This window comes from Balaenoptera musculus, chromosome 13, assembly GCF_009873245.2.
Source record: "Balaenoptera musculus isolate JJ_BM4_2016_0621 chromosome 13, mBalMus1.pri.v3, whole genome shotgun sequence".
Lineage (NCBI taxonomy): Eukaryota > Metazoa > Chordata > Mammalia > Artiodactyla > Balaenopteridae > Balaenoptera > Balaenoptera musculus.
This window is the reverse complement of record NC_045797.1, coordinates 67,956,600-67,981,928: the sequence shown is the minus strand read 5'-3', so window position 1 is coordinate 67,981,928 and position 25,329 is coordinate 67,956,600. Positions and strand designations below refer to the sequence as shown.

Genomic DNA, 25,329 nt, shown 5'->3' with positions numbered 1-25,329 from the left:
CCTGGCGGCGGCCGCGGGCTTGGCAGGGAACCGGGCGGCAGGAGACAGCCGCGTTCGGCAGGGGGCGCTGCTTCCCCGAGGCGGTCGCCCTGCTCTATTGCTTGAGAGCGATTAAAGCCTTTTTTTTTTTAAGAGAAATTGTATTTGTCCGAGGAAGGAAGAGAGTAAGAGGGAAAGAATGCTCACGCCAACTCTTAGTGCAAGTTATTATTAAGAAATGATTGAAGAAGGAAGTAAAGGAAACCCATGTTTGCTTTGCCTGTCATTCAGAGCAGAGCACTTTTCTGGGAGGCGTTGATCTAGGCTTGGGCTGTATTAGGCACCACTGCGTACAAAGACGTTGAATTCCTGGTGTTGGTTTAGGAAACGCTGCTATTGCAGCAGTGATGATGAAGTTACCTTGTTCAGACTGTGCAAACATAGCCATATTTGGGGTGCAACCTTTTCTTTAAATTCCTTCATCAACAACCTGTTCGGAATGATTTTTTTTAAGCCTGACTACATTCTTTGAATGGTCTTATTCATCTTTTTATTCTCCTTAGTGCATGCACAGTGCTTGTTCTTAAAGTACGCGTACAAAAAATGTTACAATTGAATTATTTTCCCTTAAAATCTTCTGGCTAACGATTTTGCCTGAGAGGAATTTAATCGATCCCATTCTCATTTACTTTTCTCGTAATTATCCCTCTGTAATATATCTTTAGCAGCTAAGAAATTATTTGAGCTTTAAGTCACCAAGACTTTGATGATAAAGGTGGTTTGATCGCCACATGGGCAGAACTGGTTGGACTTCATGTGTGTTATCTGTTCTTGCTATTTGCAAATCCTGTTGATTTTAAGTAGGTACAGTTCTGTGGCACAAGTACTTCCCATCTTCCTTATTTCTAGGTCCACACACAAGAGCTATAAATAAGCTCCGCCATCTCTAGGAGATGATTTGGGTTGCTTTTGCGAATGTAATTGGGCTATGAGCTGGGCCAGCATACCCAACAGCTTGCTGGGCTCTCTGATTCCCATGCTATTGTGGTTGATAACATGATTGGAAATCATCTGACTCAAGATCTTTCACTAAAATGATTTATAAAATATTAAGACAGCATCACCTGGGTGGACGCCCCTGATACGCTTAGCCCAGCAGTGGAACATTGCCTGTCCAGACTTCCTTACTAGAGTTGTGAAGACAGATTGACTGTAGGGACTGGATAATCCATGGAGAAATAATCATGTGGCAATGTGTTGGAAAACTTATGAGAACGTAGGGTCAGAACAGAACCTCAGTTCAACTCCCTATTCAATGTAATCCAGCAAATACACCCGTGCTGGGTGCTTGGGAGACAGGAGAATGAGGTGAGGTCCCTGCCCTGACGACGTCACTGAAGTCTCTTTAGGGACATGTCTCCCTAAAGACAGACATGTGTACCAATAATTATAGCCATGTACAAAGTTTAGGGGAAAATAAATAAGAAGGCTGTTACCCTGCCTTTTGAAAGAGGGCTTTAAGAACTGGAATTCATCAGATAAGGAAAGGGGACTGAATGTTCCTGGCAGAGGTAACTGTATGCACCGGCAAGTTCTTGTCCTGTCCAATGAGTAGTGCCTTCTGTGACATTCCTGATAAGTACCTAGCTAGCCAACGCTGGATGCTTCGAGTAATGGGGAGTCTAGGACAATCCCTTCCGTTTTCAGATAGCTCTAGTGATCTCGCAGCTCTTCCTTCTATTGAGTAGATGAGAGTAATTGCCATCCGTTGGTACAATGTCCCCAGAGCCACAAGGAATGAGTTCAGTCCATCTGTGTTGTGTAGGCCCTGTAGCAGTGCTTGGTTGGAGAGAGTGCTCTGCTGGATGGCATGATGCCTGAAAGTCCTGACTGATACCTAGCCAGCTCCTTTCCCACATCCTAGTGGATTGTAGGTCTGGGGAAAGTACCCTCTAACACGAGCTGAGAGATCAGGTTCTAGCCTAGGATTCTATCCTTAATAACTGTATGACTTTTAACAGTTCTCCTAACCTTTCTGAACTTTGAGTTATTCTTAATTCAGTCCATAAACATTTATTGAGCCCATGCGAGGCTCAGGGGTGTATACAGACCCTGCTCTCAGGAGTTCTCAGCCAAGCTGGGGGGATGCAGAGTGAAAAGTGTAGATCCAGCATGGTAAAGGCATTAGAATGTATGAGATTGAAAAGATGAACAGAATCAGCAAGCAATTAGACTGACCAAGGTAGATGGTGAGAAGAGAGCCTAAAAATCAGAAATGAAAGAGGAGACATAAGTATAGAAATAAAAAGGATTATGAGAGAATACTTTGAACAGTTGTACCCATACAATGGAATATTATTTGCCAGTAAAAAGGAATGAAGTACTGATACATGCTAAACATGGATGAACATTGATAACTTGCTAAGTGAGGGAAGCCAGTCACAAAGGACATGTTGTATTGTATGGTTCCATTTGTATGAATGTCCAGAATAAGCAAACGTATAGAGATAGAAGGTAGGTTAGTGGTTGCCGCGGGGCTGGAAGAAATGGGCAGTGACTGCTAGTGGAGACGGAGTTTCTTCTGGGGGTGATGAAAATGTTCTAAAGTTTATAGGGGTGATGGTGGCACAACTGTATGAATGTACTAAAAGCTATTGAATGGTACTTTAAATTGGTGAATTCTACGTTGTGTGAATTATATCTCAATAAAGGGATTACATATTTAGAGAAAAGAGCAAAGTGCCTGAGAGCAGCACCTGAACCAGACTGGCGTTTATTCAACGCTGATCCGCTGAGCACACACGCGGTTCGGCATCAGCCTGCTGGACATTTTATTTCGGGGGCCAAGCGATCAGTAAGGGTGAGGGCTGTGGGGTGGGCGCTCTGCTTTGTCGCCAGCACCCCCTGGCACTTATCAAAGGAATCTGAAGATCGCCTTGGGGCAGTGACGACGAACATCTTTTCCTTATATTTCCAGACATCCTCCGGGAGTTCAACCCGTCCCTGAAGGGTTTCTCTGTTGGCACCGGAAGACAAAACAGTCCTGGGGCCTTCCTAAACCAGGCCGTGGCAGGAGCCCAAGCTGAGTGAGCGGTGGAGCCTTGGGGGTGAACCACACGGGCCCCCTGGGAACCCGGTCGGGGGCTTAGCCTAGACCAGGGTGTATGGCTAAAGGCTCGGGGTTTGGTCCGGGGGGAGGAGCCGAGGGTCAAAGGCTGGATTGGGCGGGCTCTCTTGGGGGTGTCCTCTGCTGTGGGACACGGAAACCTGCTGGCCCACCCGCCAGCCGCGCCCCCAGGAGCTGGTCACAGTTGATTCTGATGCCAGGTACACGCTTTGAGCAAATTACTTTGCCTCGTCTCTAAACCTTATGTTCACATAAGACAGCAGCCATAGGAGGGCTCACTGAGCCCCAAGTCTCACCACTCTGTTAATGCTCCGTCTTTCGTGTCACCTTCTCCCTCTCTTCCTCAGGCTTGCTTTTCAGGCGGCTTTTTCAGGCTCCATGCTTTGCATCCTTCCTGGTTCATGGGAAGAGCACCAGTCCTGGCGCCGGTGGGAGTGGGGGGTGTCTGAGTCCGAGCCCTGGTTTCTCCCTTGGCCTCTCTAAGCCTTAGCCTCTAAGAGATGGGGCTGAACCTCTACCATGGGCCGGCTGGGAGGCTCAGTGCCGTGTTTCTTGGTGGTTTTTTTTAAACATCTTTTATTTCTTTAATGTTGTATCTATCTATTTATTTATTGGCTGCGTTGGGTCTTCGTTGCTGTGCGCGGGCTTTCTCTAATTGCGGCGAGCGGGGGCTTCTCATTGCAGTGGCTTCTCTTGTTGCGGAGCACAGGCTCTAGGCCCACAGGCTTCAGTAGTTGTGGCTCACGGGCTCTAGAGTGCAGGCTCAGTAGCTGTGGTGCACGGGCTTAGTTGCTCCGCGGCATGTAGGATCTTCCTGGACCAGGGCTCGAACCTGTGTCCCCTGCATTGGCAGGCGGATTCTTAACCACTGCGCCACCAGGGAAGCCCTCAGTGCCATGTTGACAGTGAAAGTTCTGGTGATCTGTAAATAGCACAGACAGGATGGTGGTCCCAGCAACAGTGCAGCAGGGCTGCAGGACCCACCTGGGGAAAACTGTTCGCGAGCAACAGGACCACTGAGTCGTGGTCCAGGGGCACTGGATGCAGGGTTCCAGAGAGCGGGGTCGGCTTTTCTGGGTCCTACAGCTCCATTTCTCCCCACCATCCCAGAACCCTGAGTGCTTCTTTGGGTTTGCTGCCAGTCAGAGAACCAGTGAGTGCCACATCCAATGTAGGAAAAATAAATGGAAAGATCCTTTTTGTTTCTTAATCCTCTATTTCTTCCAGAATAATCACGAACTTTACTATGTAGTTCCTAGGGATTCCTATGTTTAGGTTCCTAGATCCCCTGACATCATTCTCCCAGCTCTCAACACCATCCTGAATCTACGAGTCCCCGACTAGAGTAACTCTTATTTATTCAGGACAGGAAAGGTGCCAGATTATCTGAAGCAGAGATCATACAAGACCTAATAGGTTTTATAACGAATTCGGTGGCTTCATTTTCCTTTTCGTGGGGAGGGGGTGAAAGGCTACCGGCTTACTGCTTAAAATTTTAGGCTTACGTTAATATTACCTTAATCTTGCTTTTCTCCAAGCATATTTCAGCTGGTGGTATAAGAGGAGAGGCAGTTCTAAGCATGATTAGGTCAGGAAGGCATCCAAGAATGAAACCTTAGTTGAAAGCATAAATGTAATGAAAAATGGAGTGTGATTCATATGGCCCTGGATTTCTTCCCTGACTTCCCCAAGGCCTTGGGGCTCTTTCGTGTGAGTAATTTATTTGTCCAAGCATGTCCTGTGTTGTAGGGAAGAGTTGGGGATTATTATTCCAGATTATTATTACTATTACCATTACAGATGAAGAAACTGTAGCCCAGAGAGATGAAGTGGCCTGAACAAATGCATTATCTCGACCACGTGGTCTGTCATCTTTGTGCCCCCAGGCTTTACCACAGGTCCAATAATGACCCTTTATGTGTATATAGCAGTGTGCAATTACATAGTACCCTCACGTTTGTTATCTCTTGTGTTCTGAACAGCAACTGTGAGATGGACAGAGCAGAGGGTCAGATGCCCATGTTTTCTTAATGATGATATTGAGGCTCACAGTGGCCAAGTAATCATCCAAAACTCTGGTCCATAGAAAGAACAGCAGCCCTGCTAACTTCAGAGCAATAGATGAGGAAACTGAGCCTCAAAGAGGTGAAGTGGTTTCCCCAAAGTCTCCACCCAGGTGATCTGATACCTAGCCTACTATGACTAAGAGCAGGCCAGTTGGGCTAATAATTAAGAGAGGAAGAGGGTGACAACTAATGTTTCTAAGTCCTGTGCCAGGGACTTTATTGATGGTGATGGTGATGATGGTGGTGGTGATGATGGTAGAAATAATTCAATGGATTGTTTCTAATATGGATGTTTACCATGTGCTCTTTTAAGTTCTTTATGGGCACCTTATTTAATTCACCCAACATCTCTGTGAAGAAGGTATGCTTGCCATCCCCATCTTCCAAAGGAAGAAATTGAGGGTTTGTAAGGTTAAGTACTTTGCCGAGGTCTCACAGCTGGTCAGGGGTGGAAGCAGGATTCAAACCCATATGCTGCCTGGCACCAAGAGTGGCTCTTACCCCATGAGGCTGCTTTGCTCATCTCTACTAAGACCCATTAAGGTAGGGGGGGTTATCTCCTATCTTTTGGATGAGAATTTAAGTCACATTCCCACAGTTAGCAAGAAGCAACTAAATGTCACACCCAGGTGTGTCTGACTCAACCATGTCACGTTGAAAGTGAGGGCACCCTTGCAGCTGAGGTCTTGCCACCTGCAGAAATAGCCATGTGTGACATGAAACACTCATATGCAGCCCTCTATTTGTCCTGAATGAGCCTGGCTTGGAAGAGAAAGAAAACTATGAAGTCAAATACGCCAATTAGAAAACAGTCCCGCTAACAGTCACCCCCTCATATGTAGGGAGCTCTGCCCTTCCCAAGGCACACTCATGACTCCCACCCCCAGCAGAGACCGAGTGGGGAAGGAGCTGTGTGACAGGGCATGGCCTTCAGTCCAGTTTTCCTGCTATATATCTTATTCCCGATTTCTCTGCTAAGTCCCCTCCCGACCCCAGCTTCACAACCCCCGCTGGTCACATGACTTCTTCCTGTGTGTGCCTGCAGGAATTTATCTGCTCAGGCCAGGAGGCTGGTGGACCTGATGAAGAATTACACGGTAAGTCTAGGGGAGGTGGCACCTGGGAGCACTTGAGGTAGGATGCCCAGAGGAGGGAGTGGGTGGGAGGATCATGGAGACAGAGAGGGTCAGCTCTGGGGTGGGAGCGGGGTGGGGGTGGGGGGGGGACAAGGCCACATGGGAATCCAGAGAGGCCACCTTTAAAAAAACAACAAATAATTTAGCACCTGTGACCTCTGACCTCAGGACCCACAAACCAAAGAACAGAAATTATTAATGTCCCCACTAAATTCTCCTGTGTGTGAGGACTCATCCCTACAGCATTCAGCACTTTGTATTTTCCTGGACTTGACTCTGGGGCAAAGCTTTTACTTGTTTGTTTCCTATTCATTTCAGAATATAAATTTCCAGGAAGATTGGAAGATAATAACCCTGTTTATAGGAGGCAATGACCTCTGTGATGTCTGCGATGACCCGGTAGGTCTCCAGGCCCTCACCCAAGACTCCCCTGGGAAGGATTTCCACCCCAGGTCGCTGGAGCAGTGCAGCTGGGTTGGGACTTGGCTGGTAGTCGGGCATGGATCCAGCCTGGGCAATGTATCTGGGGCCGCGCAGACACTGAAACACAGGCTCTGTCTGAGATGAACTCACACCGCCAGGGCAGGGAGATACAGACAACTCACCGTGCTGATGTGTTTCTAGAGCTGCACACAGAAGAGGGGTCTGGGGTCAGAGCTGCCATGGGATTTGGGGGGTGGGGGAGGGAGGGGTGGCGTCAGAGGTTTACAGAGAGCAGGAGACTTTCCAACTGGGCCAGAAACATGAGAAGCTTTGTCAGGAAGAAAGGAGACCAGCAGAGCAAAGTGGTGGGTCTAGCTGTGACCTGGGAGCACCTGTCCCAAGGGGTGACCCTGCCCTCCAGACCCCTCAAGGCCTGTTTTCCTGGCATCAAAGTCACCAGGGTCTGGGGGTTTCAAGCTGCAATGCGAAGGGCCCACAGTGGGGCCTGGGGGCTGCTGGCTGCCAGGGTGGGGCGGGGCGGGAGGTGGGACCATGGGTCCCTCCCCCACTTCCCTTGAAGCTTTGATCCATTTGGTAGAGCAGGGCTCTTGGCTAAATTTCATTCAGAGACAGGGTTCCACTGCTTTTTTAAAAAGTTTGAAAACCACAAGTATCGAGATCAGGGGAAATCACCATTAAAATGTATTTATGCTTGGGAAGGCGGTTTGCAGGACCCTCTTCCCCTCTCATAATCTCCTTAAGTGATTTGATTGAGCTTTGGCTTCCCAGGCACTTGAGGTTCCATCAGAAGTGATCAGCCCCTAGGACCAAACAATGTTCAAGCTGTAGGAGATCCTAGAGGTCCCCTGCTCCAACACCCCAGTTTAGAGGGGCCCAGAGGTGTGATGTGCTTTGGCAAAGGCCCTACATCTAGTTGACGTGAAGTGGATCCAGAGCTTTCCATAGCTCCATGCAGAAGAAAGAGTGTTTCCCTGAGGGTCACAGCCTTCACCTCAAGCCTGAGGACCGTGGGGTGAGGGTGGCGGCTAGGGCCCCAAAAGATAGCCTGTGTTTCAGTGTTGCCCATTCTGGCTGAAATACAGGGAGGAGGGGACCCAGGAGAGGAAGTGGTCCTGGTCTACCGAGAGATGGGGTGATGAATGGGGTCAGAGACCTTCCCTCTTCCTGCAGGTCCGCTATTCTCCGCAGAACTTCACGGACAACATTGGGAAGGCTCTGGATATCCTCCATGCCGAGGTACAAAGGCCAGGCCACACGGCCTCGGGGCAGCTCAGCCACAGGCCTCCTCCTTGGGCCTCAGTCTTAGCCTGCAGGCGGCTCTGGCTTCCTGTTGAGACCTCCCTGCCAGGTCCCCTTCTCCTGGACACCAGCACAGACCGTGCTGTCAGTCTGGCCCCAGCAGCCTGAGCACATATGCGTCAACAGGGAGCAGAGGGGAGAGAGGGGGCAGGGGTGAAGGCTGTGGTTGGGGCCAGATGAAAGGCCACAGACCTGATAGCCAGCAGGAGACACCGGCCCCACCCCCGGGTGAGAGGCTGAAGCAGCCTGGCCTCGATCCTCTTGGGGACGGACCTTGCCTTTGCTCAGGTGCCTCGGGCGTTTGTGAACCTGGTAAAGATCATGGAGATCATCAGCCTGAGGGAGCTGTACCAGGAGAAGACTGTCAGGTGCCCGAGGCTGATCCTCCGGTGAGTTGGCAGTTCTCCACCTATTCCTGAAAAAGCCGTGGGACCCTCAGCGGAGAGTGACTCTGGTTAGTTAGAAAAACCAAGGGCAGGAGTGTGAGGAGGGCTAAGACCCCATGGTCTAGCCTGGAGGAGACACCCCAGGAGAGGCTTCCCGTACCCTTGGAGGTCATGCGTTTGCAACCCGACGTGCTGCTATTGCCAGACAGCTCAGGACACCCTTCAGTCCTCCAGGGAGGGAGGAGTAAAACATGGCGGATGGAACGAGCCTCTGTGGGCCGGTCTCACTGGCCACCGCTAGGGCCTCCTTCTAAGTGTGCCCTGCCCCCTCCCAGAGGCCCAGCTCCAGGACAGAAGGAGCCTCTGGTCAGCATGGGTGCTCCAGGCTGGGCATTCACAAAGGTAGGGCTATTGTCACTTTCTAAAAGACGGGGGTGGTCAAGTCAGAATCAGCATGGTCTAGAGGACAGTCTTATCCCCCGCCACCAAGAGCAAGAGCCCTGGCCCCGAGAGGCCACCTTCATCCCCAGCCTCCAGAGCCAAAAATGGCTCCCCTGCTAATGTTACACATGACCCTCAAGAATAAGATGTCCTTCTACCCCAAGCGTGAACCATCCCTTCCTGCAAGGTCTCCTCTGGACCATTAGCCCAGGTCACAGTGGCTGTGCCCCCCACCCCCTTCTCCCCTCCCCAGCTCTGTAGAGGCCTCCACCGCTGCCCCGAGCACATCACGTGATAGTGACCCGTGTGCCTCTCCCCCGCAAGCCCTGAACTCTGTGTCCGAGTCACTGCCAGCGCGGTGTAGGGGCTCCGTGGCTGTTTGCTGAATGACTGAATGAATAATTCACAAGGGTCAGATTTGCTCCAGGAAGTGAAGGGGTATCTTGACTGGAGCCTCTCTCCAGTGATAGGGAAGTGAAGAGGTATCTCTCTTCCCTGGAGATCCATGACAAACCGCCCCTGGGGGCCTTGACTGCACAGGTGCCCTGCGGAAGGCCTGAGGCTGCTGTGAGCAGGATGGCTGCAGGGTGGCACGTGCCTGTTAGCACAGCCGGTGTCAGGCGTGCTATTTTCGGCTGCTGCCTCATCCCCTGCCCCCCTGCTCCCACTCTCCCCAGTCACTGGGCCACACGGGGGGCTCAGCTTGTTCATTCCTTTTCAGAGCAGCTCACCCAAAAGTCTCTGGCTGCCCATCACTGCAAGGTGTTTAGACAATTAAAGCTAAAGTTTCAGAGTCCAACCTGGAATGGCCAAGTCACTGGCTGTGGGGTTAGGAAGACTCAGGGTCACCTTGTCCTGCCACCTCTCCAGTGCCCTGCACTGCCTGCCTCTCAGCTGTCCCGTCTCAGTGGCTGTGCTTTCCTTGGTGGCACTGAGTCTACACTGAGCCATCCTCACTATTATCACCTCCTCCCCCTGGACCAAAAGCCCAGATTTGCAAGTTGGCTAGTCAGGGCAGAAGTACGGACTGGACAGAAGCAGCTTAACTAGGGATTAAGAGCTCAGGTTCAGACCAGGCAGACTTGAGTTCAAGTCCTGGCTCCCACACTCAGCATCCATGTGACCTTGAGAAACTACTTAACCATGCTGAACCTCAGTTTTCTCATCTATAAAATGGGGATAATGAAAATACATCTTCTAGAATTGCTAAGAGGATTAACCAAGTTGATACCCATAAAGCTCTTGGCACAGTAAACATTCAATATGTGTTAGCATTATTATTATTGGTGTCACTATTATTTAAAAGGAGGCATGCCTTATCTGTACCACACTGTTCTCAGACATTCATAAGGTAATGCAGCTCTGTAAAAGTCACACCTGCAGATGTCAGAGGACGTAACTACTCCGTTTTCATGGGCAAATCCAGGTCTGGGTAATTTTCTTCACTTCCATCTGGTACAATTGACAGGTTAGCCAGCCAGGGCCCTGTTAGCACAGGCTTCTGGTACCTCCGAGTTAAATATATTCTGAATCTCAAGCCAACGCTTCTGCATCATGCACTCAGCCAGGGGTCCTGGTGGATGGGGCATCTCTTTGGTTTGGCCTGCAGGAATCTGTGTCCCTGTGTCTTGAAGTTTGACGATAACTCAACAGAACTTGCCTCCCTCATCGAAGTGAATAAGAAGTATCAGGTAAGCCGGGAAAGCGTTCCAAGATTGCACAGCAACCGCTGTGTGGTTTCATCACTCTGCTTAGAAAACGAACTGACACTTAGTTTATGTTGACCCCGACTGTGTGTGACGTTAACACTGACCAGTTTGCAGATTTTAATCCTCCCCCCTGCCCCCCGCCGCAAGGCAGCAGGTTCAATGTACTTGAATCAAGTTATAGAGCCGAGTCACTGAACACACGTCATCAAATCTCAGTTCCCGGCCTTGCACAAAAACGAGTATTTCCAGTTGTCCATGGAGAATGAGTACGAGGCTCTGACTCCTGGGGACGGGGTTGGGGGAACTCTTGCCGCCCGAGAGAGAGTCTAGAGGATTCAGTGAGAGAACATGCATTCCCTCTGCCCTCCCGTCCGGGGGGAACAGGTGTTATTGGAGTGCACAGGGAGAAAGAAAGTCAGCAGATGCTCTCCCAACATCCTGTGGGTTGTTCCTTTTAGGCCTTTCTCCATCAAATCTTTGACCAGAGCAGCTGACTCCCTTGACTCTCTTGAGTTTTCCCCCAAATAATCATCCAGTCACTCGAGAGAACGATGGTAGTCTTCCAGCTCTTCTGGAGTGGGCTACCGACAGCTTCCAGGGTGGATCCATCCTTCAAGTCCATGGACTCCTTGGAGCAGAGCCCTTCCCTGCAGCCTCTTTCAAGGCAGCCGTATCTGCCAGCGGTGTCAGGGCTCAGGGGAATGAACCTCTGTTTATCATCCTCTGAGGCCATCCCCCAGCCCTCTGGGTGACTCCCCAGCTGCACTTCCTTCTGCCGTGAGCAGGTGCCTCTGTCTCAGGTGAGGAAGTCCATGCCTCACCAGGAGAGGGAAGGCAGCCGAGGTTATGGCCATGAAAGCAAACCTTTTCCAGGTGGGGTTTGGGTGCAAGCAACAAGCGCTTACGCAATTCCGGTTAATTTATTATTTATTATTAATCCAGATGTATTATTTAAGCAGAATACCTGGAAGAGCTAAGGTCAGAGGCCAAGCCACCAGAAATTGCAGAGTCTTGGAATTCTAGGAGCCAAGCCATAAGAATAAAAATCAGGCCAAGGAACTAGTCCAGTGGAGACACCATGGACACCACTGTCACTGCTCTTCTAGGAACTGGATGCAGCTGCCACCCCCAGCAGAATGGATTCTGTGCTGTCCCTCCATCTTTCCATCACTAGCTTCCAAACCAAAGCCTGAAGCGGGAGCATCTACTGGGGGACCCGTGGGCATGTGTGAGGGGCATTGGGAAAGCCAGCATCTGGGTTTCTCACCTTCTGCAGTGCAAGTCAGGCTGGTCTTCATACAGTGGAGTTTTTTTTTTTTTTTTTTTTAATATAGGAAGTGGGTCCAGATGCTGGGCAACTAAAGAGAAGGAGAACTAGTCACAAAAATGGCCTTCAGTGACCTCTCTAGATTGGCCAGCTGTTCCCAGGTCTGATCTTGGTTACCACGGAGACCCTGATCTAGCATCCTGGACAGGCTCACAGCTCAGCCACGTGAGGCCATCATGCCCTCTCTCTGAATCCTCTGACTCTCTACTTCCTGCTAAAGCTGTCATTCCGTCCTTCTCCTTGGAGATGATCACTGCTGTTAATACCCACCATGCGCTAGGCATTCTCCACACTATTTCCTTTATTTCTCAAGAGGTGCAAGGCTCCACTGTGAGCCATTATGGCTGATCCACGGAGGCACTAGCAACACTGAAAGGGACTTAGGGGTGGTCCAGGCCTCGGTGAACATCGTCCACTTACAGATGAGGAAACAGAGGTCCAGAGAGGGAAAGCATCTTGCTGAAAGTCACACAACTAGTTAGCGGTATTGCACCTTCTGGCTTCGTCAAGGCTCTACGTGTAACTGGAAGAGACTCCCCCCAGGAGGTCAGAGGTGAGGTATCCCCAGCATGGGGACTCTTTTTCTGGCTGGAAAAAGAAGGTGTTCTTGATGTCATGATGTCTTCTGAAGTGACTGCTCTAATGTTCTGGGTGTGGAAGCCTGACTTCCCCCTCCAGCCAAGGTCCTGGTCCAAATGATGGAAACCCGGCAAGCAGTGAAATGGCAGAGTCTGGGAGAAGTGGGAGCCAGAACTGGGGTAACTGGTCCTTCTGGAACTGAACCCAGGTGGAAGCTATGAAAGTAACAGCTCTGTTACCTCCTAGACAGATCTGAGAATCTCAAGTGTGCACACACAGGAGCACACGTGCTCACACTCACTTCATGCATGAGTGATATAAATAGGCATTAAACGTCATTGTTGATTCACCTTTGATTTTCTGAACACATGTAGGACAGAAATAAATGTAAGGGTTATCCAAAAAAGTCATTTAATCAAATTTGTACTCACCCCACTTCCACCCTAGTCTTTAATCAGAAGCTTTAAAAGAGGATCAAACTGATGGACATGGGTTTTTCTTTTTTCCCAGCCTAGGTCGAATAGATGCAAAGGCAGTAGAGGTCAGGGGCAGGGACTGAGATAAAGCCTGATCTGAAAAGTAACTAGCTGGCTTCTGATCAGTTGGGATTTTGCTGCAGATTGATTTTACTCAAAAGTCAGACTCTGTTTAATTCTGTAGTGGAGAAAGAGTTCGCACAAAGACCGGGCGGATGCAGAGAGTCTCCTGACCCCTGTCCCCCTTCCTCCTGCAGGAGGGGACTCACCAGCTGGTCGAGAGTGGGCGATATGACACGAGGGAAGATTTTACAGTGGTCGTGCAGCCGTTCTTTGAGAAAGTGGAAATGCCGAAGACCCCGGTAAAGCCTCGTGGATAAGTGGGAGCCACAGGTGTGCCCAGCTGTTTCTGAGCATCATTTGTGTTATCCGATGTCCCTATAACACAGCCCCTCTATTCTGTCCTGTGACCAGGAGGGGTTGCCTGACAGCTCTTTCTTCGCTCCTGACTGTTTCCACTTCAGTAGGAAGGCTCATGCCCACGCAGCCTGGGCCCTGTGGAACAACATGGTAAGATGACCGAGGTAGGAAAAATTATTCTCCCTCTGATAGGAAAAAGATTCCAGGAAGCTTTCGGCGGACTTCAGAGGCCCATCACTCAGGCTGTGTGATTCCTTGCACGGAGATGACAATAAACCCCATTTCCTCCGTCCCTCCCTCCCTTCTCCGGCCCCACCCTGCATCCTGACTTTTCCATTCTTGCCAACTCTTTCTCACTCTGCATCCTCCTGCTTCTTGGTTTAGCTGGAACCTGTCGGCCAGAAGACAAGAAGTCATGAGTTTGAAGACAAGGTCAATATCACATGTCCAGACCAGGTACGGTGAAGAGCGCAGCCTTGCCAGGGGTCTACCTAAAGCCTCTTTCCCAGCCTTTCAAAGTCTCTTATTAAGGTTTCTCAGTTCCTTCCATCCCAGGTTCTCACCCTCACCCCCAGCTCTGTTCACCTACCCACCCATTCCAGACTCCAGTTAGCCATCCACCATGCCCCATCTGATTGGACTGTGAAGGGTGACAGCCAGTGGCCGCGAGACCCTACAGCTCGCCTCTGTCTCCCCATGTCCCAGCGAGCCCTGGCATAAGTCTGCACACGGCTCTTTCCAGTTGGGCAGAGGGACATGGCAGCACCATCCAGATCTCATTTTGAAGGCCAGGGGTGGGGAGGACCTCCAGGGCAGGAAGGGACAGAGGATACCCCATCTCCATAGTGCCACTGTCCCCATGGTAGGATGGAAAGAGTGAGGGGCTGAGACCTAGAAGAATATCTTCTAGGATGGAGGTGGGGTTTGGGGGTGGAAGGTCCATTGGAAGCCAGAGCTAAGAAAGCAGACATTCACCAGAAAGGCAAAGCAGATCTCCACGTTCACTCACAAATGGTCAGAAAGATTCTTGGACCTTTGCAGCTGCTCCCTCACCTCTGTCAGTTCCCCTAGATTCCCAGAGGGGTCCCAGGCCTGGGACGGGAGCCCACTCAGCTGGGGCTTGCAGGGGGCAGGACCTCAAAGCGCCTGGCTTTCCTTGTCTGGGCGGGAGGCGCCCAGGCTGCTGCTGGGCGGGAGTGGCATGGGGTGGGAAGGGGGCCTGGGAGTAGGGGACATGGGCTTGTATTAGCAGAAAGTGAGGCTCTGCTGGGAAGGGGCAGTGTGGAGAAAGAGAGGTGACCCAGCCACCTCAGCCAGTTGGGTGGGAGGCAAAGAGCAGAGGTGCTCATTCCTGGGAGCCGTGCAGGGTTTATTCCGGTTGTTCAAGAGGCTTGCAGAGAAGGCCGGGTACATCCTGGGAGGGAGCCCAGCGGTCAGCCTGGTGGCAGGGGGCTTGGGAATGTGGAAAGTGTTTCTGCGCACCGGAGCAGAGCAAGAAGCAAGTCAACTTGCTGCGGTGGCTCACCACCCCCCTTCCCCTCACAGGCCTGGCCATTTCTGAGCACCTACAAGAACACTGTGCAGGTATCCGCTCGTGGCTTCCTTTCGGCTCAGCCGCCAATGCAGTGGGCGGCCCCCGAGCTGGGACCAGCCCTGCAAGGCGGGGTGGGAATGTGGGCAGGTGTTCCCGATGGGCAGTCGGGGGGGATTCACACTCTTCTGTGAAGTCCATCCACCTACACCTTCAGACAGCGGGGAGGGCAGAGTAGGAGCCATTGATAAGAGCACAGTTAGGGGGCCAGCCAGTCAACTCTCAGCATCTCCAGACATAAGTCAAGAGAACCATCCCCCTCATAAAGCTGCTGCAGAAGCAGGGCTGGCATGCGGTGGGCTGGGTCGTTTTGTTGATGCCCTGATTTTTGCACTGGATGGTGGGGGCCGTGGGGGGGGGATCTGAACTAGGTTAGCAGATGGAGCCCAGCCAGAGTCTCAGAATCACCCAGGGAGCCTTCTTCAGATGTCCTGCTAGGCCGTCCCCAGGGTAGGGCCCAGGGATCCGTGTTTGTTAAAGCTCTCTGGTGAGTCTGATGCCAAGCCGGCCTCTCTGGCCCCTGGCAACCCTGAGATTCTGGGGTTCATTCTACACCCCCAGGATCACGGGAGCCGGCTGCTGTGCAGTGACAGAGCCCCTTCTGCCTCGCCACCCACCTCAGGTAAGCCCCCTGCGGCGCGGCAGGACCCAGGGCCCCTCCACAAGAACTCAGTTATGGCCGGGGCTTGCTTCCTGTCTGGCTGGTCGCCTGGGACGAGTCCCTGCTTTGTCCCTCTCTTCTGTAGCGAAGTCTGACCCAGCAGGACCCAAGGCGGCCAGGGTCCTCCCATTTCAGCCCGCTATGGGGAGCACGTGTGGAGGAGCCACAGGAGAGCCGCCCTCAGCGGCCCAGCCTGGGGTGTGACCTCGGCCGGGCCCGGAGGCGGGGTGTGTGGTGCCCAGGAAGGCCCCAGAGGCAGCCAGCTCTGCGGGTTGCCCTGCGGCCCCAGGCTCTGCAATCACTGCTGCTGCCTGCCGTAGGGCTGGAAAGTTCTCTGGAGTCTTCGGAAGAGACTTGGGGGCAGGGAAAGGCCCAACATGATTATTCCTCAGATTCTTGGTGGAAATCCGGAACCCAGCTCTAAATGGGCCGTGCGTCGGGCTCTGCACCGCATCTCGGATGGGCCAGCGCCCATTTGGTCATGCGCTCGGGTCACAGCTGGTGTCCCACGTGACTGCTGGCACCAAAGTGGTGGGATCCCACCGTGCCCTAGCATCCCCTTTCCTCCTCCCCCTCCCTCTCAGCACCTCTCCCTTCCCATAGGCCCAGGATCGTTTATTGTGTCTCTGATGGGGAAACTGTTTTCATCTAAGCTCTGCCTCTGTGGCGCCATGGACGTTCAGTCCTGCACAGCCGAACACACACGCGGGTCGTGTTTCTGGTCTTGCTTAAAGCAAGAAGCACTGGACTCTGACTGCAGCTTCCTTTGCACAGACTCAAGTGTGTCTGTTTGTCTTTCCAGTGCACACCCTGAGACCTGCAGACATCCAAGTTGTGGCCGCTCTGGGGGATTCTCTGACCGTAAGGACTCGTGGGCCCCACATGGCTGGGGAATGGCTGTGTCAGCTCCAGGTCCCCGTCCTCCTGACCCCAGGGCCCGTGCTCCTGGCCTCTGCATTATCCCACCCCTCCTTCCTGGCTCTGTCAGTCTGAGCGCAGGACAGTGGTTTGATTTTGCAGCCACTTTCTCCATCAGGTGTGCGAGGGGGACTCTTTTTTCAGGAGCGAACTGAATTATCTCAGGCAGTAGAGGTTTTGAACACCTAACGTCACCTTTTGAACCATTGCAAAAATATGTCATTTTGACTCAAAAAATCTCCTAAACCTAATGTGGGTGCTCTTTTCCCTTTGGATTATACTTTACGAGCAGCTCCAACCTTCACATCTGTTTCATCTTTGCATCTGCCCCAAAGCAGGAAAGGCTGCATAGCTGTGGCAAAAACTCTGCTCTTAAGTTCCAAGAAATAGGGCCATTGTACCATCCCCAAACAGCACTTTCTGGCAGCACTGTTAAGGCCGTGAGATTGTCTTACAGAATGTCCCAGAGGGAAAGAGGAGAAATGTGAAGTGTATGAGAAATCTGTCCACGCAGCCCATTCAATCTATGGGCTCTTTCTTCATGCGTGTAAAGAACTTGGGAGCAGAATGCTGCTAATAATATTATAAGTGTCTCATATTTGTAAAGCACTTTAGAGGCTTCAAAACTGTTTTTGCAGCTATGATCCAATTTGGTCATCAAAACAATCCTGTGAGATAAGCAGAGCATGGCCTCAGCTCCGTAAGGAGGCAGCTGAGATTCGAGGAAGGCACGCAGCCGGGGAAGCAGCAAGCCCGGGCGTTCTGGCTCCCAGGGCGGCGTTCTGCTCACGCTATGTTGCGTGCGCGGAGAGCACCTTGGGAAGCCCTGCGCATACACAGCCTCCCTTTTCTCTGACTTACTGATTTTCCTGTGGATTTTTACATGTTTTCAAAGGCTGGCAATGGGATTGGCTCCAAACCGAATGACCTTTCTGATGTCACTACTCAGTACCGGGGGCTGTCATATAGGTAATGTTAACCCATGACCCCCTCCCACCCCATGCTCACCCGCAGAGATTGGCTGGGGGTTTGTCTCCTGTAAATGCATAAATAACAAACAGCAAGGACCAGGTCTGGAGGGGGCTTTCAGAAAGAAAACCTATATATTTCTGCCAAATGTAACAATTTGGTGAGTAGAGAGGATATTTTACTGTTAATAACCCTTTTCTTTTAACTGTGCAGAAAGAGCAAATCAGGGTACTTATCAGACTTCTGGGTCAACAAATCCAACATGAAATGCACCAGAAAAGCACCAAATCTCTGAGTCTTCACCTGCCCGTTTGCATGTAGATGTGCACATGTAGATTCTCCCATGTCTCTTGTTTACTGTCTGTATGTATGGATTCATGTTGTTTATTCATGTTCTGTAGCCACACCTCTGCCTTTATGTATATGCACACATCTGTACAGAAAACTCCAAAACGCAGCACCCACTTCAGGCAGAAACAACCGAGACAAAAATCACAACCAATAGACGTTGCTGAGCCCCTCCCATGTGCCTGTATGATGGAGGCGGGTGGGTGAGAGGAGTATATGGGAAGCACAGGCAAATGCTTATGCTCAGTTGGCAAGTGTTTTTTAAGAATAAAAGATGCCTGAGTGCCACAGGACTATAGAAGAGGGAATACCCAACCCTGCCAGTTGGGATAGGAGGGCTTCCAGGAGAAGGTGGTAGCCAGTTACGCCTTGACAGATGAGCCATTTGGCAGGCGAGAAAGGGCATTCCAGGCAGGAAGTAGGAAAGCTTAAGGCGTGTCAGGAGAGTGGTTGGATGTGGGTATTCTAAAGTTTCTTTCTTTCCTAATAAAGTTCTTGTTTATGAACCCTTCACAGTCATTGGCAATTAGCTCAGGATTCAAAACCACTAGAACACGGCCTGCCACAAGAGGGCAGAGCGCTGATGAGAGGCAGGACGGCCCAGTGCTGGCCCCCTCCCTTTCCTTCCGAGAGGTTCAAATGAGAGGTTTCTTCTAAGAAAGCGAGAGGGAACGGAGTGGGGACGGCGAGGACTGTGACGGTTCTCTGGCCAGCCCTGAGGACAGCGCCAGAGAGAAAGTTTTTCCCAGGTGAGAGAAAGGCATCCTCACTCAGCCAGGAGCCACCCACAGAGAGGATCCAGGGTGTGGGTAGCGTGAGGACATCACCCCGCCTGGAGCTGAGCTAAAGACCTCGCAGCTCCCGAGGTCCCACACACCCTCTGCCAGGTGGGGGGTCTCTCCCAGGCTGCCGAGGGACAGAGTGTAAGTTGCCTCCTGACCACTGGGCCCCAGGCTTTACTGAGGCTGCAGCAGAAAGAAAAGCCAGAGGGAGAGCAGGAAAGCAGAGCTTATTACAGTCGAAAAAGCATGAGGTTGTGGCAGCTTTAGTTAGTCTGAGCTAAAGAAGGCAGTGGCCTCACATCCTAGTGTGGGAAAACAGAAAATAAAGCAGACAAGCCAGCCAGCAGATGACAGGCAAGCTACACCTGGTGTAGTCAGGGGAGTGAGGTGATCTCCCCAACTTCACAAACAGTTCAACCGCACGGATTCCTAGGATTCAGATAGAGACAGTCTTCTGCTAAAGGTTTCTCTCTGCAGCTATGGAAAAAGTCAGCCATTGCTCTGTTTCTTCCTGTGAGTGAGGCCCAATAAGGCCTGATGTTTCAATCTTCTGGTTCCAATTCCAAAGCCTGTGTGCTCAATGGCTGCTGTCCCTTTAAACCCTTTATTCTAAATGTTTCAAAGACCTGCCCCAAGACCCATGTGCGCTAAAGATAGGAGCTCTTAAAAAAAAAAAAAAAAAAAAAAAGATAGGAGTTCTTGGTCAGAGTCTGAGAGACAGTTTGACACTTGATAAAATATGTAGACTAGGGTTTCCCATAGTGTGTTCCATAGAACACTAGCCCCAGCCTTTTATTTTGGGGAAAATATTTCCTACTATATCCTTCCTCGGGGGAATTCACATGCATGTTAGCATACTAAAGGCTCTGAGAAGCCGCCCTACGTTGAAGAAATCTGTTTAAATTGTGTCTGTTGAATCCAGTGTTTCCCTTAATCCCAGAGCTCTTTCTTTGTGCATAACTCTTTCTTTGTAAATACCTATTAGCATCCCCTGGGAAATGTCCATGCAGTAGACTGATCTGAGAAAAAGCAATTTTCTGAAGCCATTAAAACTTCTGGATGGGAAATATGAGGCAATTAATTGATTATAGGTAAATTAAGAATGCAAATCGAGCCTCTTCCTCCAAGGAAACAAAGTGGAGAGAGTGGACCTCACAGAGTCAGAAGGGGGAGAAGAATTTTTGGTAGGTGGGCGGCTGTGAGCAGGACCTGCAAGAAGAGGTTTGGCTGTGAATATTTCCAAGGCCCCTTGACCTGTAAGAATCACACAGCAGTGAAAGGCCCCAGCTCTGGGTAGCTTAACAATGTGGTAGGCCCAGAGGTCTCTAGAGAATTGCCTTTCCAATTGAAATGTTTGCTTGATTGGACTCATTCAAAGGACCAAAATAATATTTATCAAAAAATGCATTTCTTTGTCTTATTAATTAGGAGGTCAGTCTCATGTTATTGAAACTCCGCCAATAGATGTTATCAAGCATCTTCTCTGCATCTCTCTGCACACTGCGGGTGACTAGGGAACAAAGCCCAGCCTTTGAGCTCTTGGTGTCATACAAATTACATAAATCTGAAGGGTCTCGTGTAAACCAGCTGTTTCATATGGGTCTGTTTTCTTTCATGTTTCACACAATTCTGATCAGAACGAGGGCTTTCATATTTTTGTTCCTCCATATTTATTTGTATAATTCTCTCTTTTCTCCTGGAAACGGGCTCAGAGAGATTTCTGTAGCCTATTGGTCCTGATCAGCTACCTCACTTGTTTTAGAACAACTATAGTTTTAGACAAGAAATTACAATAGAATGTACTTGACTTGCGTGCGTTTACATTTATCTCTGTGTTTATATGTTGACTGAAGGAGAAAAGGAGGCAGAGTTAGAACACAGTGATTGGAGGAGGTATATGGCTTTGTAATTTCCTGCCAAGTGAAAAGTGTTCTGATTAAGTGCTTTTAGTCCAAAGAAGGAAGGATCAGGAAGCAGCTAAAGTAGTAGCTTCATACAGAGTTGGAAAAGGATCAGAAGCTTAAAAAAAGATGCCCAACCAAAGGCCAAGTGAAGCTCAGACATTGGATGGAGGTAGGAGAGAGATTCCTGAGTGAGATAGAAAGGTAGGGCTTACCTGGCTTCTTTTTCTCTCCACCACTTGAGGTTCTTGAACCTTTGACTTAAGCCCCTGACCACCATAGTGTGAAATAGTCAACTTCATTCCAAGCCTTCCTTTGAATGAAGAACAGCCAAGACTTTGATTCATGGCCTGTCCTTTGGAAGGTTATACTGGTGGGCTGAATGCTAACACTGTGTTCTCAAAATCTCTTGGCCTGGGATAATATGCTGGGACTGAGGAGGGAAGAAAGAAGGAGGCACAGAAGAAAAATAACAGTAAATACAATACATCTGAACATTGGACTTTGTTCAAATAGAAATACTTTTCTCCTTGCCTCCCCCATGTATTCAGTTTAAATGCATGAAAGGCAATGAAACTTTGTGTCGCTTGAAGTTAGACTGAGGGCCATAAAACTAGATGAGATGAGATGAGATGAAATTAGATCCGGCATTGGAAGGCAGTGAGAGGTCATCCCCCGAACCTTCCAGTGGAATTTACCTGACCACTGGGCAAAGAAGAGCTTATCCATTTTCTAAAGGTTTCCAGCTCAAGCTGGTTTTTAGTTACCTTTATGGTTTTTAGTTTCCTTTAGAAAGTTGATTAACCCCTGTGTGCCTCAGCTTCCTACTCTGTAAAATGCAGACAGTTCATCTTCATCACAAGCTTGTTTGGAGATGTGAGATAACTAACGTAGAGCACCTGGTTCATGGCTGAGCTCATAGTATATACTCAGCTAAGTGCGCTCCCTCCTGGTTTGCTGAAGAAAAGAAGCAGCCCTCTTTCAGCTTCAAATCCTGAATTTGGGGGAACCAACTCCTCGGGGAATTCAAATATTCTCAGAATCCCTCAAACACAAAGAGATGTCTCTGGCACATCTGACAGGTACTGATGGCATGGGCATTGTTAAAAGCTGGGAGCACTTTTTTGTAAAGCCTATGTATTGATTCAATCTCTCTCATTGGCTTTGCTCACTCTCTACAGTTCAGGAGGGGACAGCTACCTGGAGAAGGTGACCACCTTACCGAGTAAGTAACCACCGGTGGCTTGAGGTTGTCCTCTGGGTCCATCTGACCCCCAGGCTCCCTGAAAGTGCCTCTCAGCTAAGAAAGGAGGGAATAACATCTTCCTTATGGACTGTCATTGAAATGAGAGGAGAGGCCTGTGACAGGTGGCTGAAGAGGGTGGAATAAACTCTGTGTTTGGATTCCGGAGACCTGGGTTCAAGCCCTGACCCTTCTGTGTGCTGGCCAGGTGACCTGGGCCAAGTTACCAAACATTGTGAGCTTCAGATCTCCTCAAGTGGCCCAGAGAGTGTGGAGATAGTCAAATGGGACAGTGAGTATTTGCTGCACTGTAAGTTTTAAGAAAAGAAAGACAGGAAAGAAAGCCTGAGAGGCTCTTGTTGTCTTGGCCCAGCCTGTCATCAAGTCATTTGAGGCCCCACCTCCTCTCAGGAGCACACTCTGCCTTCCATCCTAAGCCCTCTGTGTCCTGCGCACCCTTCCCCTTCCAGATATCCTTCGGAAGTTTAACGGAAATCTCACAGGCTATGCGGTGGGCACAGGCAACGCCAGTGACACAAATGCCTTCCTCAATCAGGCTGTTCCTGGAACAAAGACTAGGTATGGCATTTGGGGAGGGGAGGGGGCCTGTCGGGTAGGGAGTGGGAGGCATGTAGTCCCCTTTAAGGTTGTAATTCTGACCTCTGAGTGCCAGGGGGACATTTATCCATTTGCAGCAATGATTTGAGAAGTTCTGGGCCGCTCTCTTCTGTGGCTGCACCGTGACCAAGGCCGCAGGGAGGCTGCAGGGCTGGATCTTGGACAGAGGCCATGCTCCTAGAGCCTGAACTCCCGGCCTTGCTTTCCTGTGCAGCATGTTCTAATCATGCAACTAACTGACCCACCTTAGCCAATTTTTAAAACTTACCATGGCATCATGGTACTCTCTACAGCACCTCACAAGTGGCCCTTCCCCCAAAAGATCAGGGAGTACCAACCAAATGGATGGGCAAGCCAGAATCTCCAGCCTTAGAGGCTGCTTAGAGGGGCAATAAGTCACGTCCTGTCCCTACTCCTGCTGTGGAGCTACAGGAAGCGCAGCTGAGAAGCCAACTGCTCCGCCTCCCAGATTGATCGTCCAAGGAGGCCCCTCACCCTGCCCCTAGAAGCCTCGGCCACCTGGATCTCCTTGCTCCTGGCCCAGCCTGGGAAGACCCTTCTTAGTGATAGAAACAGCTGGGGACAGATGGACCCACCACCAGGTGCCAGGAGATCACCATTCTGTGGATCCATCTCACACGATAACAGGGACCTAAACTAGTGAGGAGCTGGGGATGCCTGAGGTCTAGTCTTTCCATGAATTCTAAACCCAGGTATTTGTATGGTGTATATTTATTCCCCCACCTCTTTCTAAAAGAAACATTTAGCTAAGTTTACCAAAAATGACACAACTTATACATAAGAGAGAAAAATCACAGCCACTGGTGGGGGGAGGAGGGGAAGAAGCAACTGTGTCAGTATGAGCCTTTTTACGATTCTTGTGCCTAAGCGTCAAACTCTCAGCTTCCCGGCAGCCAGGGTAAAAAGAGGAAGCATGCCAAAACTTTCCTAGATCTGATTTCAGAATCTACACCAGTCCTCCAAAGGAGATGAACGGTTTCCTAGCATGGAATCCTTAAAGACCCTTGGCATGTGGAGTCCTAGAAAGGAGACCATGCGTAACAAATATAATTGTCAGTACCCTTGACTATTGCTTTAGGACAAACACACGACTGGCTTTGCAAACGGTAATTTGTTGTAAGAACTCTCCAGAAGAGGCAAGTAGCTTCCTGTCCTGAGACTCAGGGTCTCTGCCAGCTCATGGTGGGGGGGAGGGGTTAATGCCATAGAAACCTCTAGTTCAGGCCCTTTAGGATGAAAGGTCTGGGCACTGTTCCTCACAGGACTGATTTCCTCTCCTCCTCAGGGAACTTTCAAGCCAAGTCCAGACTCTGATACAGAAGATGAAAGATGACCATGTGAGTCAGATTTATGGTTACTTTTACATTGCTTTTCTTTTTTTCTTTTTTTTTCTTTTTGGCTGTGTCGGGTCTTCGTTGCTGCGTGCCCACTTTTTCTAGTTGCGGTGAGCGGGGGCTACTCTTCTTTGCCGTGCGTGGGATTCTCATGGCAGTGGCTTCTCTTGTTGCGGAGCACGGGCTCTAGGCGCATGGGCTTCAGTAGTTGTGGCTCGCGGGCTCTAGAGCGCAGGCTCAGTAGTTGTGGCGCAAAGGCTTCGTTGCTCCGCAGCATGTGGGATCTTCCCAGACCAGGGCTCGAACCTGTGTCCTTTGCATTGGCAGGCGGATTCTTAACCACTGTGTCACCAATGAAGCCCTATGGTTATTTTTAAACACTAACTTTCTGACCCACTAAAGGCCCCAAATGGAATTGTCTGCCATGAAACCAGTGAGCCCCCTGTCACTAGAGGCATTCAAGCAGCAGTAGGGCAGCCCCTGTCGAAGGCCCTCTGGAGGAGATTACGTCAGCTGGGGGGAGGTTTGTTGCTGATCACAATGACCTTGAAAATCCCTCCTGATGCTAAGAATCTGTGGTCTATAACAAACCTCTGAAGTTTCTGTCAGCTCTGAGATTCTGATGCTGTTATTTCAAGAGGGCAAGGAAGTTTTCGAGGGTTGAATGAATTTCCTAGAGCTGTGGTGTTTTTGTTTATTGGAAATCATCAGGCATTTTCCTCCCTCTGTATAGAGAGTAAATTTCCACGAGGACTGGAAGGTCATCACGGTGCTGATTGGAGGCAGTGACTTATGTGACTACTGCACGGATTCGGTAATGCGGGCGGGCCAGACCTACTCATCGCCCTTGATTTGACCTGTAAGCCTTGGAGATGCTATTTGAGAACAGTCCCTAGAATCAACCCTAGGATTGTCCACCTACACCTGTGTGTGTGTGTGTGTGTGCGTGCACACACAGGCAATTCACACACGTGCACACACGTGCACACACACACTTCTTGCCCCCCCGAACCCTCGCGTTTCTGGCTCCACCCCCATGTCCCAGCTGGCGTGAGGCAGCAAGTGGCAGATATACAGTGCTTCTATTCCCGTTTCTTACAACTCCTGAGAATCCAGAAAGAGAAGAAGCAGTAAAGCCCAAGCCCGTGAAAGGGGTACTAGACACATTCTGCTCCTGAGCTAAAGCTCTGGCTGAAGGCTCCAGTGTTCTGTCTGGCCCATCTTCGGCAACAGCGAGTAGCCAACTGTTCATCTCAGATTCTGACATGACGAGCTGGTCACGGTTGGAGGCCAAGGGAGAACGAGGCCTTGGGTCAGGAGCCGGTTGGGGAGGCTGCCCTCTCCCCCTAACCAGCTCCTCTTCTCCATCCTGTCTCTTCCTAGAATCTGTATTCTGCAGCCAACTTTTATGACCATCTCCGAAATGCCCTGGACATCCTGCACAGAGAGGTGGGTGGCGGGCTCCCACAAGCTGGACACAGCTCAAGCGTGTTGGGGGGGAAGAGGGTGAAATGCCCCCTCCCCTGAAGGAGACAGACAAGGACATGGGGGCTC

General features: G+C 50.3%; 1 protein-coding gene across 1 annotated transcript in view; it reads left to right on the top strand.

Moving 5' to 3' along the window:
* Positions 1 to 25,329, top strand: part of PLB1 (phospholipase B1) — a 125,356-nt gene that overhangs the window by 62,822 nt on the left and 37,205 nt on the right. The window contains exons 21-38 of the mRNA XM_036872583.1: positions 2,957 to 3,065; positions 6,218 to 6,269; positions 6,627 to 6,707; positions 7,923 to 7,988; positions 8,340 to 8,440; positions 10,488 to 10,569; positions 13,227 to 13,331; positions 13,444 to 13,539; positions 13,774 to 13,845; positions 14,935 to 14,973; positions 15,542 to 15,602; positions 16,444 to 16,502; positions 17,455 to 17,528; positions 21,741 to 21,784; positions 22,273 to 22,381; positions 23,727 to 23,778; positions 24,509 to 24,589; positions 25,159 to 25,224. Of these exons, the coding sequence (XP_036728478.1) occupies positions 2,957 to 3,065; positions 6,218 to 6,269; positions 6,627 to 6,707; positions 7,923 to 7,988; positions 8,340 to 8,440; positions 10,488 to 10,569; positions 13,227 to 13,331; positions 13,444 to 13,539; positions 13,774 to 13,845; positions 14,935 to 14,973; positions 15,542 to 15,602; positions 16,444 to 16,502; positions 17,455 to 17,528; positions 21,741 to 21,784; positions 22,273 to 22,381; positions 23,727 to 23,778; positions 24,509 to 24,589; positions 25,159 to 25,224 (1,349 nt within the window). The remainder of the gene's footprint in view (positions 1 to 2,956; positions 3,066 to 6,217; positions 6,270 to 6,626; positions 6,708 to 7,922; positions 7,989 to 8,339; positions 8,441 to 10,487; positions 10,570 to 13,226; positions 13,332 to 13,443; positions 13,540 to 13,773; positions 13,846 to 14,934; positions 14,974 to 15,541; positions 15,603 to 16,443; positions 16,503 to 17,454; positions 17,529 to 21,740; positions 21,785 to 22,272; positions 22,382 to 23,726; positions 23,779 to 24,508; positions 24,590 to 25,158; positions 25,225 to 25,329) is intronic.